This window comes from Sturnus vulgaris, chromosome 6 (assembly GCF_052056855.1).
Source record: "Sturnus vulgaris isolate bStuVul1 chromosome 6, bStuVul1.hap1, whole genome shotgun sequence".
Taxonomy (NCBI): Eukaryota; Metazoa; Chordata; class Aves; order Passeriformes; family Sturnidae; genus Sturnus; species Sturnus vulgaris.
This window is the reverse complement of record NC_142248.1, coordinates 1,701,159-1,717,559: the sequence shown is the minus strand read 5'-3', so window position 1 is coordinate 1,717,559 and position 16,401 is coordinate 1,701,159. Positions and strand designations below refer to the sequence as shown.

Below are 16,401 nucleotides of genomic sequence, written 5' to 3'. Positions count from 1 at the left end.
TACCAGAGTCATGAAGAATCAATCCATTCTTGAAATTCCCTAAGACTTATTTTCCCTATAAGAAAGCATAAATATTGTTTGTAGCTGAAGAATCACCATCTAAGAAGCTCAGAGCAAGCATTTTTAGTGTCCCCAAAGACTTTTAGGGCTGTGCCTACCCCATAGCCCAGACAGAAAGCAGGTACCTGAGCTGCAGAAACACAAGCTGCTTACACTTGCAGGGAGTGGACTGCAGCAGGGTTCTGGCACACAAACTCGAGCAGTTCTAGTCCTTTGCAGCAAAGACAAGCTCTGTGCAGACACAAATATTGCCAGTTCTGCAGAGCTGAGCCCAGATTGTGCCAGCAGAGATTCTTAGATGGTGGAGCTTCAGATGCAGGCATAGGGATGCATCCAAAGCAGTACCTCCTTCAGTAACTCTCACGTTCTTATGCCAGCTCTGATACGTAAAAGGGCAGCTGAAACCTAGGTAGCACTAAATGCTCGTAAAATTTTCTTCTTGGGTGTGTTTTCTTCCAAATTTAAGGATTTAAGTGTTACTACACCTGCCCATGGTTTATAAATTTGCATGATTTAAACTGTTGAAAATCATCAACATTCAAATTCCCTTTATCTTTTGTTTCTATGGCATCTCCTTCCTATCTACTTCATACCCCACTGTAATTACACTCCTTTTCCCACTCTTATTAACAGTCCATCCCTATAACTTGGTCTGCAAATTATACTTCATCAACCCAGTCTTACCAAAGTTTGAGGTGATCCCTTCCTGCATAACTTATTTCTAATTATTTTATCTTCCTTTCCTGTGTTTTTCCCCTGACACATCCTACTAAATGAAGCCCCCCCTCCAGGTATGTGATTTAACTTCTAAACTCCCTGGTGTCTGTCTGCTGGGATGGTGTGTGTGAGAAGTGAACACAAGTTGACAGGGGATAACAACTGATCATTAAAGGATGGATTATAACTTGCATGCCTTTGGGGTGGTTCTATTTTGGTTTAATATTTTTTTCTCAGTTAAATGTAATCAGCAGTAAGGAGGAGGAAACTTACTCTTTGCATGAAAATTTCACTGGAAACTGGGGGAGCACACATGTACTCTTGTGAAAGGGTAGCTCAGCTAAAGGTCTCCTTGTGGAATGCATTAAATTCTGCCCTGTGATATGAGAATGAATGTTTCTGCCTATAGGGGAGGATATATTTCAAATCTCAGGGCAGAATTTGACCCATTGACTCTACATGGGGAATATAAACACTGCGAGAGTTTGTGGGGTTTTTTTATGCCTGCTTTTCAAAATTTTAGTGGTGTGTGTGTGTGTGTATGGCTGTAAAGTAAAATCTACCCTGCAAATTCACACTGCTCGTCTATTCCTGCTTTGCCAAAACCCAGAAGAATGACATGCAGACCTGCACAGACTTCTAATGAACCTTTTCTTCCTATGAAGTAATCCGTTTGTAATTTTACATTGCAAATGGATTTGAAGAGCAGCAGTAAATCTATATAGACATCAATGTTGTCTTCAAGGAAGAAAATGGCCTGAGCCATAGATCTGGAAGGGAACTGAGCTTCTTTGGAAGTTAGCTGAACGTTGATGATGAGTTATGGAAGGTATTTCAGCAGGTTTCTGAACCACACTGTGTTAATTTCAAATGGCTGAAATACTGCTGTAGCAAAGGATGGGTCCAATGGTGCTTTGAGAGTGCTGGCTATGTTCATGTGCATATTTCCAATCAAGGTAAATCTCAATACACTGTGCTGTCAGGTTATGCTTTATGTCATATGATGATTACAAGTGTTTTTTAAGCATTGCACTATTATCATAAATCTGCCTTTTTTACCTTTCCTGTTCTGTGAGTTCTCTTTATGTGTTATTTAAGATGTAAATATTTTACCTGTTTACTTCTTGACTTCATTCTTGGCTCCCTTTTTCCTCTCTGCCCCTCCTCCCCATTGGCTCAAAAGCTGTTTTGGTGTGTGAAATAACAGGTTTCTTGTTCTCATTCTCTTGCTTTCCATCTCAACTTGTTCCATGACACTTCACCCCTGAAGTTCATGAGCCAGGTATGTGACATGACTTCTGGTTTACTCCACCTAGGTGCAACTCAAGAGTGTGTATGTGTGTGAGAGAGGGAGAGAACAAGAGTCCTGGGCTGGTAGAAGAGAAGAAAACAAGAAACAAACATTAACCACAATTCTCATTTGCAGTGCTCTTCTCCTTTAACCTCCATGCTTACTGTAGCTACTTTAACATTACAGCATTTTTAAGTCCTGACAGTCTCTCCAGTTTTCTCCTTGCCTTAGTTCACTAATTCCTTTATTTTTTCCCCCCCCTCATGCACTCCCTGGTCTCTTTCTCAGGATTCCAAGAGCTTTAAATAACTGTTTTGTTTTTTTTCTTCTATTTCCTGTCTTTCCATCACTGCTTGCACCATGACAACAGCAGAGGAAGCTCATGAGGAAGGTATGTGATGTACCTACAGACCCTCATCCTTTTTCTCTTTCAGTGCTGGGGAAACAGTGTCAAAAACACTGACATTGTTCAAGAGAAACGAGAGTATGGGAGGGAAATGATGTCTCCAGATGGATTTCAATGAACATGCAGAAAGGGCTGTTTGTTAGCCAAATCAAATCACCAAAAAGGTGTTTTCTCTTCTTGTTCCATCTCCAAGGTTCCCAGCATAACAGGGAGGGAGTGGGGACAGGTGCTCTTAGAACAGTGATGGTTGTGGATTGACTACTGCACTTCTCTTTTTCTTTTGTGCTTCAACCTACAGCCAATGAAGAAGGAGAATGCAATGATGGTAGCTCAGTGTTGTCTTAGGACAACAAAGTCATCTTGCTAACATCTCACTCTCTTTTATGTGTCTGTTTTTGTTCCTCACTTTATTTCAAACTCAGGAACTGGGCCAAAACATCTCTGCTGCAAAGAATCGCTCACTGTGCATATCCAATCACCCTTGGGGAGTCATTAGTGTATTGAGAAGCCTCTACATCCTCATTAGGATAGTAGATGGTGAAAATCAAGCTCTAGAAGCTTGCTCTGGACTTGTCTTTCAGCCAGAATCTGTTGTGTCCTAGCTCTCATCAGCAAAATGTCTCTATCCCCCAAAAATCAGGAGAGAGTCTCTTAAATCATAGTGCAATATTTGAAAATTGAGCTGAGCCCTGCATAGAAATGCATCCCTCACACAGCCTTGGGTGGTTATGGGCTCCAGGCCTGAATCTACAGAAATGTAAACTTCTGCTCAAGCCATGCACTTAAAATTGTGCTAAGCATTAAACATCTATTGAGATGGGTGGAGCTAAATACAGGCTGGCTGTAATACTGGGTTGAGTGGGTGCTGGAGCACACTGGTAGGGACAGGACTTATGTGAAAGGACCAAACCTAAAGGTGTGCAGGGTCAGTGCTGCTCTTGTAGAAGATAACTTAGCCCCTCCCTGGCCAGTTTAAACATAATGAAAGTTCTCGTGGAGTTTTAGAGGCTGTTGTAATAACTGGGTTCTTCCTGGATGCCCCAGCCCCTAGAACACCCAGGCAGCTGCTTCAAAAGACAAAGCCCAACGTCACTTGAAAACACCCTGCATTTTCTGTGTTTCTTGTTTTGTTTCATTTTGCTTTTGTAGATTTTTTTTTGGTTGTTGTTCTTTTGTTTTAATTTTTTTGCTCGCTTTTCAGGCTTCTTTTTTAATTTAGGGAAATACCCCGAGGACCTTCCTGAGCCCCTCTTTGTCTTTCTTTTTCTCATTCTTTTGTTTTTAATAGCATATTGATTTCCTCTTTTTCCCAAGGACACAGTGTGAGTTAGATATGTTGCTTCTGAGAAGCGGGATTAAGGGAGGGTGTTTAGGGATTTCTGAGTGAAATAAAGGCAGTTCAGATGGATTCCCAGAGAAGGAGAGCACCGTGTGAATATCTCAGAGACTGGGCAGGAGAGAGCAGGGTGGTGGTATTTCAGTGGTGTATCCTCTCCCTGTGCTAAGCCTTTTGGAAACCAGAACCTCAAAGACTCTCTAATCACCAGGGCAGTGAACTTGGATTTGCAGTGTCTCTTGCCTTCTTTTGGCAGGGTTGTACGTGGGGATTTTATCTCAGCCCCGTGGCTCATAGTCAGAATGACTGGAATGTCAGTCAAAATCCGCCATAGGAACAGGAATTTGCTGTGGCAGTTCCTGCTTGTCAACAAATTTTGGCCCAGTTCCTTGACTCGGTGTCCTGAAAGAAGGGGCATTTCAAAATAAATCCCCATCCCTGGACTGCTTTTGGTTTCATACAGTATGGACAAAGCCTGGGTCGTGCACTGCAGAGGATAGATTTTTTTACTGTTTAATTTTTAATAAAATGCCCCTTTTTCTGGTTTTCTGCAGGTACCTTTAAGAATTCTAACTACAATTTCTTATTCCAAGAACAACTAACTTTACTTTTTTCATTTTTACAATTGTTTGTTGGAGTGCTGATTTGGTGGCAGCTGAAACCAAATTCACACAGTTACTGACAGACAGGTGTCCATCCTGGCAACCAAAGTCAACAAACAAAACCAATCATTTCCCATCTACTCTTTTTTTTCCCTGCCTCTCTTTGAAGTGTTACTAACTGGCAGCTTTAAGCCAAACAGGAATGCCTGTGAAAATTATCTGGGTATCTCATGAAGGAAGGGAATCCTGTGTAAATAACATACCTGACAGACTGGTTAATTATGATTACTTTTCCTCTCTCCAGGTAAAAGGCAATTTAGCTAACATATTAAGAAGCTCAGTGGCTATTTGAAAAGCAAAGCAAATAAAAAAATAATGGAGGAATATGAAAGCACGCTGTTGGCTAATGGTATTTTTCTTCAGGAGTGATCTGGGACTTCCTTTATAGTGGAGCAGTCTAAAACACATTTGTAATTACATGCTGTTTGTTTTCTTAGCATTGCTCTGGCATCTAGAGGCCTCAACTGAGATACGTTTTGGCAGGCAGTGCTCTTGCAGTAAATGAGAAAAGCCTACCCTCTAAAATGTAATTAATGAAATTTGTATGGGAAAGAGTGAGAAAAAGGAAATGTCGGTTTCTGATTTATTTTACACATCTCTCACATCTTTTCTCTTGATTATCTCAATAACCCATTTCCAATAATTCTGTCAATTTTTTGTTATCCAGCACCCTTACATCTGATTGTCTCACTAAATTTTTTCCAGTGTGTTTTGCTATTTCCCCCTCTTATAATATTTCATTTTCTTTTTCCTAATTTTTTTTCTGTATGCTATTCCAAATTTTCACCATCAGTCCCCAAACTGCTGGATGCAAATAAGCATTTGAAAAAATATACTATCTTTCTGTATTATGATACTGATAACAGGGTTCATGCACCCACTATTGAAGTGGTTATTTTTACTTTTACTTTACAATTTATTTTTTTAAACCAGATTCAGTAAGCTGTGAGCTTTTTTACCTCAGTTCCTCCCACTGAGCCAACACAAGGAGAGTCTTGTACCACAGAAGCCATCAGCATCCCTGAAAGTTCAAATGTAGTGTGTGGTTATGAAAGTCAACCTGGGCCTCTGAGAGAATGGGCCAGAATAAACACATAGGTTTAATTTATTTCTGTTTGTGAGAGTAACAGTGCTGAACTTGCTGCCATTACACTGGAGTTACTAACTAAAGTTTAAAAAGAAAGCAGGGAGGGGAGTTGACCACAAGCACAAATGTTAAGTGAGTAACTCTCAAGACCAGAACATGTCTGAGAGTCAGGGGAAGGTCACTTTTTGCAAGGGAACAACTCTCACTGCCAGAGGGCCCAGGTTGGCAATCTCTGATGGTTTAGCCTGTCTGACAGGGCATTACACCTCTCCTGGAGATGAAAAGATCATTCCCATTAATGCCCATGGGAATTTTGCATGTACCTCAGCAGGAGAGGGTGCTTGCTAAGAGAGGATGGCCCTTCCCAGCTGGGTTTGAGGAGCACCACATAGTGCAGAAGAATAAGCATCTTCTCCATGGCACCAAGGTATCTCAGGGACATGTGCCCTAGGATGGCTTGGAAGCCAAGGAACCTGGAGAAAATGTGTGCCATAGAGGTTTTCCCCTCTTGGCCCCCATGTGAGGCATTTGGCCAAAACTGGTGAAGCCTGGTTATCACTGAGATATGATATTGTGAATTCAAGTTAACGTCAACAAAAAAGGTGCTGTTTGGAAAAGGCATCATTTTCTTCTACCCTCCAGCCCAGATGACCTCCTTAGAGCCTTGGTCAGGATGGTTTGAGAAAAATAACTTTGCATTTACACAAACCCACTGCTTTCCAGATGCTATGTTTGGGAGTTTTATGCAGTCTCTTGAGTCTTTTCTGCCAAATTCTGTTTCGAGGGTAAAAACAGATTCACTCCTAGGAAAAGGGGTGTGTGAGTGTGTGTATTTCTTTTGGAAGTGCTTGAGATCTAACCAATTTTTCCGTGTGTTTCCCTTAAGATTAAATTTCCCTTCCCTCCTTTTGCTTTAGCAGCTGGTGTGACCTCTCTTGTTTTAACTTTATTCCTCTTTTTCCCTTCCTGTTTTTCTACATCCTTCCAAATACAGAGGAGAAGCCCAGAATAAAGTAAGTGTGATGGGCAGAGTTTCAAAACCCTGGGATCATTTTTCTGATGTAGGAGAAGCCTTTAGATTCTCTATTAGGGAAATGGCCACTAGAAGCCTTTATCCAGCTCTCCCTTATGCGACATCCATCCCTTTGTTCCTGCACACCTTTCCAGGATGTCTGCTGCCTTCAGAGGATGCCTTAGCAGCACTTACTGGCCTGGCCCTTAAGACCTGATCCTGGTAGAGTCAGAGAATTCATGAGCTGTCTGAGATGCAAAGGTCTCACAGTATCCCAAACTGCAGGCAGCTCCACAATAAATCCTCTGTGAGAGGCCATGGCTGGAAACTGCCCTCTCCCCCTGGGATTGCTGGCAGAGGGAAGGGTGGCAGATGTTGGGCTGGGCTGGGCTGAGCTTTACTAAGCTTTCCTATGGACCTGCTGGCTCTGGGCCCCAGCACCTTCCCTTCCCAGTCTGCCAGCTGCCCAGGACAGAGTGTACAGCCCTGCACACTCTCAGACCAACATCTTTCCATGTGGTAGGGAATGACCATGGACATTGGGAATAAAGAGGGGTTTTAGGGGTAACTCCCTGCCTTGCACCCCCTTCCAGGAAGGACAGTAGTCCTTAGGACTTTTCTGGAGTAATTTTCCACTGTTGTGCTCTTTCACCCCTCTTTATCTCCACCAACATTCCTCCTTGTCAGTGTGGTTCCTCAGGGCAGGGCAGGGCAGGATGGGCTGTCTAAAAAGCTGCATATTCTTTAAGATGAAATCCTTTCTTTTTCTTTTCTTTTTGTTTTGTTTTTGACTCTCTGCAGACTAACTGCTCCTAAAATACCAGAGGGTGAGAAAGTAGATTTTGATGTAAGTATTCCTGAGACTAGCTGTATTTGTCCTTTGTACCTGATAATAGACATGAGTGCAAACCCACATAATTCCTCCTGTACTGGATATTGCTGAGGGTAAAGGCAAAGACAAAAGTGTGGTTGATTTGCCATTTGATTTCAGAAAAAGGCTGTTCTCTGCTCCCTGAAACTGTCTGAATGCATTCATTGATTATGTGACTAAGCTAAAGTTATGCATTTCTTTTTTTTATCTCCTTGAATTTTTGTAGCCATTATAAGGAGGAGAAAGTAAAGTGTTTTAGGGAATCTCAGATCCTCTGTCCCATTGTTGCAAATGGCTTGAGAGTTGAAGGCTCTCATCTGTTGCTGACAAACACTAGCTAAAATTACAATAATAAGTAGAGATCCAAACACATAGCTAGAAAAATTAAGAAATTCTGGGTGTTGAAAACCTCCACAGAAATATTTGCTTTGCCCAAAATGCAGGAATATTTTCTATGTAAGATTTGTATTATAAAGCCAAGAGGAGGCAGCTGAATATATGCAAAGATAGCTGTGTGAGCAAAGCCAGGGATAAAATATGGTGCAGGGAAATGGGAGATTTGGATTCTTTACACTTCTGGGCCCCTGACTGTTGCATGAATGAGTGTCTGACTGCACCAGCAGCCATTTAAGTTAATCCATAGATTTCCATGGAAAGACACTTTCTACTTTTCTTTCTCTGTGTATGCAGGGTGCTGGGAATGTCCAGGACATAATACTAGAGCAATATGGACTTAATGCATTTTTCTGCTTTTCCAGGACATCCAAAAGAAAAGGCAGAACAAAGACCTGATTGAACTGCAGGCCTTGATTGACAGCCACTTTGAAGCCAGAAGAAAGGAAGAGGAAGAGCTGGTTGCCCTCAAGGAGAGGATTGTGAGTCCTTGTACTCCATTTCCCTGTACTAAATTGAGAGATCATCTGTAGATGAGAAGCTGAAAGTGCTGTCAGACTTTGACAGAAAGCTGTGCTCTCATGTACAGAAGTGACTGCCCAAGTCATCCTCAAATGACTTCTCTCCCATCTGTCCCGTCTCTTGGCCTCTTGTTTTATATCTGAGAATTGTACAAGAGACCCTTCTGCATGCTTTAGAAAGAGAGAAGGTAGCTCACACTCAGTGAAGCAAAGCTCTTGCTAGTGGGTGTAACAGAGGAGGCAGGTGATGATGATGATGATGATGATGATGATGATGGTGCAATGCCTCTGCCCTGCTCCCTGCAGGAGAAGCGCAGAGCTGAAAGAGCAGAGCAGCAGAGAATCCGGGCTGAGAAGGAGAAGGAGCGTCAGGCAAGGCTTGCGGTGAGTGTCTTTGCTTCCCTCCCCTTGTCTCTGCATCCAACTCCAGGAATCTCTGGAGACAAAAAAAACCTACAGGTTCTGCCTGCCCCAGTCCAGAGATGAAATGACCACTTTCTTAAAGCAAGGGCAGAAAGCAGGAGTTGCACATTCTCCTCAATGTAATTGTCTGCCCACATTCCCTGCACTGCCACTGGCTGCTGGGGACACTGGGAGTCTGTCCTAGAGTAACTGGTTTTGTGTCTTGCACTCCACAGGAGGAAAAGGCACGGAGAGAGGAAGAAGATGCCAAGAGAAAAGCTGAGGATGATCTGAAGAAGAAGAAGGCTCTGTCTTCCATGGGTGCAACATACAGCAGTTATCTGGCTAAGGTAAAAATCGTGGATTGATGAAAGAAATATAAAAATATTAAACCACTAAGTTGACTGGGAACACTTTTCATTACAAGTTGAGAAGATGGCCCAATGTTGAAATTGTTTCATTCAGGCTTAATTTCTGCAGTCTGATGTTAATTGGTATTCTGAAAATAGGCTGACCAGAAGAGAGGAAAGAAGCAAACAGCTAGAGAGACGAAGAAGAAGGTCCTGGCAGAGAGGCGCAAGCCCCTGAACATTGACCACCTTAATGAAGACAAGCTGAGGTAACATATTTATCCTAAATTATGGAATGTAATCCATTGATATTTGGTCTTACTGTCCTGGAATCTTCTCTGGTGATAAAATGAGGTAGAGGAGGGGGCCTTCCTTGAAATTTATCATGGGACGCATTTAAGCTGTGCCCTTGCTTAACCTAGAGAATGGAGGAGAAATGGGAATGCAGGGAAGTGTTGAAATGGTTTGGTAGCCCTCTAGCTGGGCTCCTGGCATAGCTCTGTTAGCCTCTTCTGCTAATCAGGATTAGTTGCTTACAGGACTAGCTCTGGGATTAGCTGAGCAAGCCTACAGACCGGTATCTGTAGTGTTCCAAGGGGAGAGTTAATGCTGCTGAGGTATGAATAGGATCTCCATGAAGGCCAGAGGTTTGGGAGCTACAAGCTCGGGTGCAGAGCAGTCAGCAGATGATAGTCTGGACTGCACACGATGGAGTTTACACGTTTATATGATTGAAAGATGAGGTTGGCTCACCTCAACCTTGACACAGATGAGATTGCACAATGGCAACTGCTCTACTTATCTGGGTGACCTTCAGAGTCCTCCTTCCTTCATGTCTAATTCCACTGCAGTCTTATCTTTCATTAACAGTTAGGGGGAAAATTAGAGAAATTACGTTAATGTGTGACACATGCAAGACTGCAAAAGATTTGAAGGTGAGAAGGCAAGAAAAACGTGGCCTTGAAAATGATGAGCAGCTTTAACAGAACAGAGAGGGTTTTACAGGAAGATGTGTGAATGGCATTAAATAAAATTCATTATTAGTGATGGGAAAACCATGGAAAATATCTGATGTTATGTGTTTCTTCCATCCTCCTTTCCCCATAAACGTACAGGGACAAAGCTAAGGAGCTGTGGGACTGGTTATATCAGCTGGAGACTGAAAAGTATGACTTTACAGAGCAGATCAAGAGGAAAAAATATGAGGTGAGTTGAGAGGCCATTTTGCTAACGGCACCAGGTCCAAAATGTAAAAATCTCTCTGATTCCTCTAGCAAAAGTCACGTTGTGACATTATTTGGGTCTCCAGTGACCCTTTGGAATATTTATGCAGAAAAATGCTTGGAACTGCATTCCCCTGACATACATACTTGAACCGGATTTCACATTTAAGGCTAAAATTGAATAGATCACTTTTAAGGTTTTCAGTGCCCCATGGAAAGGCAATCCCAATGGAAAATAGACACCTTGCCCTCTCCTGAAACACTGTTCATTCTTGTTTATCTATAGGTAACTGTGGCCTGAAAATTCAGTAACTCTCAGTTCACACAACTCTATTGCAAAGGAATTTTTTTAGATCCATCTTTGATTTCAAACTTGAATGTTGTAAGTTTATTCCATCCCAGCCAGATTACCTGTGGACTGAGCTCTCTGGAGTCACTGAAAACTGTCTCCAGGCAGGAGCACCTGACTGAAGTGTCATATGGTAACAGAAAGTGGACATGTTTCCTTCACAGTCACTGGATAGGGCAGCACTCACCCACACTAGGTTTCAGTGGCTGAGAAATCCAATGGATCTCTCTCTGTCTCACTCTCCTTTTAATTCCCAATCACACAGACACATGCTGACAGGCAGTGAGCAACAGCAATGTAACTATCTCAATCTCTCTTAGATTTTAACAATGCGTTGCAGGCTGCAGGAGCTTTCCAAGTTGTAAGTACAATGAACTTGCCTGTGTAACAGCAGCAGCAAAGGCTACCAAATGCATGAGCCTGCAGCATGGTCAGAGCCAGGCGCCAGACAGGAGCTGGCACTTGGCTCCAAGTGCAGAGAGAAAAGAGAAAAATGGGTCTTGTGTCTCTCCATTCACTTCCTTTTTCTCTCCCTTTCCATTCTTTGAAAACATGAGAAGTGGTAATTTAGGAAGAGTCAAGAGGGCAATAGGGATTTGGTTAAAGAACTGAGCATGCCGTCTACTGAGAGTATCCTAAAATAACTCCCTATCCAAAACCAGGTATTGTGTGTATGGGGGCATCCCCCTAATGCACCTGAGGTCCGTGCAGAAGCTTAGGGATACATGTGTGATAGCTTAGACTACAGTATATAGAGAATATATATGTATGGGGTTTGGAAAGCTTCTCCGTCTTGTGGCACATGGTTATCTAGATCCAAAATATTGGACAGGGACAACTGAAGGATAATAGATCAAGTGGGAAAAACGGGAGATAAGGCAGTGCCAGGGAGGGGTACATGCTATGGTAATGAGACCTCTTTATAAACAAAGAGGGGGGTGCCTGCTGGTGAAAAGCAAGGAGACAAAGTACTAAGAATGAGCAGAGCAGAAGGAAAATGCACAGCTAAGGTGGGAGAGGAAAAGTGGTTGAATAAAGGGAGGATGACAGCAGGAAAAAACATTAGGAGAAAGGTAAGTGAAAATAGGAAAGAGAATGAAAGAGACACAAGCAAGGATGCAAGGGAGAGACAAAGGAAGGAAGTGGGACACACAGAAGTGGAGCCATTCTTAGCTCTAGCGTCTGTTTAGTGCTCTTTAGTGCTTCATTGGAGAGTGAGTGTCATGGTCATAAGGTTATGACTGCAGGTAAGTCTTAAGTGCTGGGTCAAACTGAAGACAACTGGTTCTCCTCAACACTTGGGGAGAATACTTGGTTGGAAAACAGCAATTTAAACTGCTGTGACAAATACTAAAACTTCCACAAGTAAGTACAAAAGCAAGTGATCTGTTGATCTTTCCTTGCTTGTGTTGTCCTGTTCCCGATAACATTTCAGTCTCTCATATTTTTTCTGTTTGCCATGGAAAGATGTGAGCCAGGAATAACCAGTTCTTGGGACAACTGGAATGTATGACTTCTGTTTTTCTTTTTTTGCACGCTGGAAATGTTAAGTGCGTTCAAAATTTGGGTCATCAGTTCTTGGACTGGCAGAGCCAGTGCAGGATTTTGAATTGTGCCAAAATCAAAGCATACCTCTTGGCAAGGGCATTTCTTCAGTCTAGGAAAACTAAGTTGAACTCTGACTCAGTTATAGATGAGAAGATGAAGGGGCAAAAGAGGCTCTCTATCACACCCTAGTGTTTTGTAGGCTTTTCCAGTACATGAGTGCCAGGATTTCAGTAATGAGTCCAGGCCTACAGACCAAACTGAGTTCTAAGTCAGGCTATAAGGTGTTCATCCTGTGCAAGGTAGGTATTTGGTTTCCTATGCATCAGGTCATCTTCTTTTATTAAACGAGTGGCTGGGAGAGTGGTGAGTGCTGGAAGCTCCTCACCTCTGGCTCTGCCAGCCAGCAAAAGGTATTCCAGCAGAATGTGATGCCATCTTCCATTCTTGAGGTCCCTACCCAAAGGCCCCTAAGATCTTTGGGTTCACATAAACACCTGATGTAAAGGAGTAAGGGAAGAGTGAGAAGGTGAGATTGAAACATGCAGGTGATGTAGCCATCCAAGAGCTTTCCAGCTGGCCAAGGTGACATTCATTCCAGTTCAACTGCCTTCAGTTTGACATGTGAGTTCATAGGAGATTAATTTCAATATGCAGAAAAACTTCTAGTAAGGGTTATAAAATTCTAGCTCTTCTGTCCCTTGACATGTAAAGGTGGTTTTCAGATTTATTGCCCAGAAGTAACATTTCTGTCCTTCAACCATGGGTGAGCATTTATTTCAAAAGAAGTATTAATTCCTACGACAGGCACCTGTTTTGAGCACTTCAGCAGGTAAAATTCTCCTCTCCTTGAGGGAACAAGGTTTCTTTGTCTCTAAAAACCCTGGTCATGTATGTTGTTTGCAGATTGTCACCCTCAGAAACCGGATTGATCAGGCCCAGAAGCAGTAAGTATTTATATCCCCTTCCTAGCTCCTGGCTTGGGGATATCTTCTCAGTGTTCAAATGTGTCACTTCAGCCTCATCACTGACATTTTCTTGTTGCAATGAAATGAGGCTAGAGATGGAAGGGCCACTCCCATCCTGCCTCACACAGAGAAAATGAAGGGGAAACTGAAGTGAATGTAACACCTAACAAGAAAAAAAAAAATCATGTTTCTCCACACCATACCTTCAGAAATTTCCTCTGCTTATTGTTGGGTTTTTCAAACACCCGAATGAGGTGCTTTGAATACTTGAGGGAATACAACCCTTGTTTATGAAGGATAAACAAGTGGTTGCTAAGATTACGAAGAATGGTGTGTAACAAAACTAACATAATGGGATTACTGCTGTGAATTCTTTTCACTCATCATCTCTCTCCCACTTTCTTTCACCACAAGGCTATTCCATTACTTTTTTGAGTCTAATATCTTTATTCTAGGTATTTTTAATAGATTTATGAGATATCATAAAGCACAGCTTGGGGGTTAGAACACGCAGAAAACTAACACTCACAGAGAAGTGACTGCAGGGCAGGAAGGGAGGACAGCTCTCCAGTGGTGGGTGTGCTCTTCTCTCTGCATCTCTATCATCTAGCAAAGTCATGCCAGGAATGAAGCAGTGGTCTTTGGTGATATCTTTGGATGGCAGGAGTGACCAGTTACTGCCCTCCCACTTCCCCAAGACACCCTGACTTATCAAAGGAATGTACCACTGAGGGTTTGGTTGCCTGTAATGCCAAACATAAGGCTTGACCTTCCCGTGGTATTTTCTGTACAGAGCTGTAGGCTGATAAACCTCAGCAGAATGTGCAGCTGCAGAAAGATGCCATGGTTTGTCTGGGTGTTCCTGCTCTTGCAGGGTGCTTCCACACCACCCACAACAGGCCACTGCCTGCTTGTTCCCCCAAAAGACACAATGCTCTCTCAGGACATCATTTGGAAAGGTTGCACTGAGAAGCCCAGAGCTAATGAGATTTCTGTGTGCTTAAATTTCTATCCACGCTAGACACTATCATTCCAAAGGACTGCCTGCCAGTGTGTTACACAAGGATCAAATGAATCTTTTGCTTCAGACTTTATTAAATCTCCTTAAGCACACTGTAAAGGTTAGGTGGAACATCAAACATCACAGGTGCTTATGGACATAAAAGGACTCTGTCTTTGTTTGAGGAGCTATGCACTTCCTACACTGGTTTTTGAATCTTCAGAAAGGCTGGCAAAAGGGACCTAGAGCTTAATTTAAGATAAGCAGAAAGTGCATGCTCTCTTTTAAGTAAACCATCAATTTTTTCAAATAGACCAAGCCTATCTTGGTCAAAGGTAAAGTATCCACTATGTGTGTGTCTCTGTCACTGTGCTACATCCTTCTGTAAATATGGCTGACGCTCTTGAACCAATCCATGGGGCAGCATCATAAAAATCTCCCCAGTTGTGATGTCCCCATGCTCTTCTTCTCCCTGGAGTGGTCCTGAAGAAAGGCCTCTGTTGACAACAAGGCCCCACCACCCTGTGCTTGGTCCCCAGCCCCACACTGTGCCATGTCAAAGAGCTGCCCCCACCTTGCATGTGCTTTGGTTCAAGAAGCAGCCTCATCACTCTGTGTGTGAGATGGAAGGGTTTGGGGGTGTGCTGAGCCCCACAAACCAAGGTGCTGCTAATGGGAACAAGTGCAGAACCTAACTCAACTAACTCCCTGCCTAGCCCCGTTGTGAGTTCAGGCTTCTCAGGCAGAAGGTAAGTGCTTGCATGTAGGATTGCCCTTCTGTGTGCAAGAACTCTCTGAGACTTTGCCTTGGGTGCTTTGAGTGGGGAGTGTAGCTCCTCACTCGCCACATGAGCAAGACAAGGATATTGATATGAGAGCCAGCCTAAAAAGTTGTTTGGATTGTTTTGGAGGCTCTTGTTCTCATGATAGAAATAGCCACTCTGCTAGAGCAAAGCACTTCTTAGCTGTATTTAAATTAGCATTCAGCTTTTTGCCTCCACTACCAAATGGAGCATCTGAGGAATTTGATCAGAGCTCTTTCATACTGAGCAAATTTCTTTAGATAGAGCTCTAACTCCTAAAATCCAGAGCACAGCAGATTTGCATTCAGAAAATATCAAGTCTGTGGCTGCATAGACCTGTCACTTAGTTTGGAGACCACTTAGATTTCTACCCTGATAATCCAGGAGTCTGGAAGGGTCCATCTCTTTCAGGCATGCATATCCTGCCTTTCACACTAAGAGCCCCAGGAGGAATCTTTTTCCACAATATCAACAATATTTTTCTCGGGATGTGGCCAATGGCAGGTGTGCCCAACATGTGAGAAGTGAAAGCAGCTGAAACCTAATCTAAGAGTCAGAAATGCAGAGTGGCCACAGCCCCACTGCTTCCATCATGCTGACATGTTTTCTTTCCTTTTGCATTGCAGCAGCAAGAAGGCAGGAGCCAAGGGCAAGGTTGGTGGGCGCTGGAAGTAAAGAACCAGGCAGGATGGCCTTTAGTGGTGTGCTGAACCCCTGCTGGTCTCCTCTTCCCTCCTTCACCGAGCATTTGTGTTCTCATGCCTCAATGATAACAAAAATCACATCAGCCTGCATTGGCTATTGCTGCTGCTTTTCTCCCTGGAGGGGTCTGGTGGCTTCCTCAGGCAAGGGGAAGCAGGTTCCCTGTGGAACTGGGATGACTCCTTGCTGGCATCTTCAATTCCTGCTGAGCATGTCCCTTATCCTCCTGATACCAGCCCTATGCTGTCCTGTAGATTGCTGTGTACAAATCTCTGGATTTTGTAAATAAAGCACAACCAGTACCTACTCCAATGACAGCCCTCTGGAATGGTGTTTCGTGTTTTATTTAATGCCTTCCCATTTTCCAAGGATTTGGGAGTTGGTCCAAACCCTTACTTAACATCCTTTGATCTGTCTCTACATGGGGGAATAGGCTCAGTATGATCAGCAAAGACTCAGGATTGGGGGCCTGTTCTAAGCCCTCGTACAGGCAGATACCAAGAGCTGACTGTTCTCAGGGAGCTCATAATCTGGCTGCCAAATGTAGTCAAAATTGACTTCAAAGTTCGAGTGATGAAGTGAGTCAAAGAATTGGGAATAAAGGAACAAATCTCCAGAAGTGGTAGTTTTCAGCACCTAGCTTTTACTAAATGCAGACAAGTGCAATAGAGAATGATTCATTCAAATATCACATTAAAATATT

General features: G+C 43.0%; 1 protein-coding gene across 2 annotated transcripts; it reads left to right on the top strand.

Annotated features, from left to right (window-relative positions):
* The first annotated feature begins 896 nt into the window (after window positions 1-896).
* Window positions 897-16,010, top strand: TNNT3 (troponin T3, fast skeletal type). Of its 2 annotated transcripts, XM_088166673.1 has the most exons (10): window positions 897-2,459; window positions 6,554-6,572; window positions 7,373-7,418; window positions 8,201-8,317; window positions 8,663-8,740; window positions 8,995-9,108; window positions 9,268-9,377; window positions 10,224-10,314; window positions 13,132-13,172; window positions 15,623-16,010. In XM_088166673.1, the coding sequence occupies exons 1-10, from the start codon at window positions 2,429-2,431 to the stop codon at window positions 15,669-15,671; spliced, it is 696 nt and encodes a 231-aa protein (XP_088022799.1). In that variant the 5' UTR covers window positions 897-2,428; the 3' UTR covers window positions 15,672-16,010. The 2 variants fall into 2 exon arrangements, with proteins under 2 accessions (XP_088022799.1, XP_088022800.1); XM_088166674.1 differs by lacking the exon at window positions 13,132-13,172 and having other exon boundaries at window positions 902-2,459.
* The last annotated feature ends 391 nt before the right edge of the window (window positions 16,011-16,401 follow it).

What these genes read in the sequence shown, in the direction of transcription:
- TNNT3 (XM_088166673.1), top strand. Translation starts at nt 2,429, where the DNA reads ATGACAACAGCAGAGGAAGCTCATGAGGAAG. An exon ending in AGCGTCAGGCAAGGCTTGCG is followed by an intron (nt 8,741 to 8,994) that starts GTGAGTGTCTTT and finishes TGCACTCCACAG; the next exon opens with GAGGAAAAGGCACGGAGAGA. An exon ending in TCAAGAGGAAAAAATATGAG is followed by an intron (nt 10,315 to 13,131) that starts GTGAGTTGAGAG and finishes TGTTGTTTGCAG; the next exon opens with ATTGTCACCCTCAGAAACCG.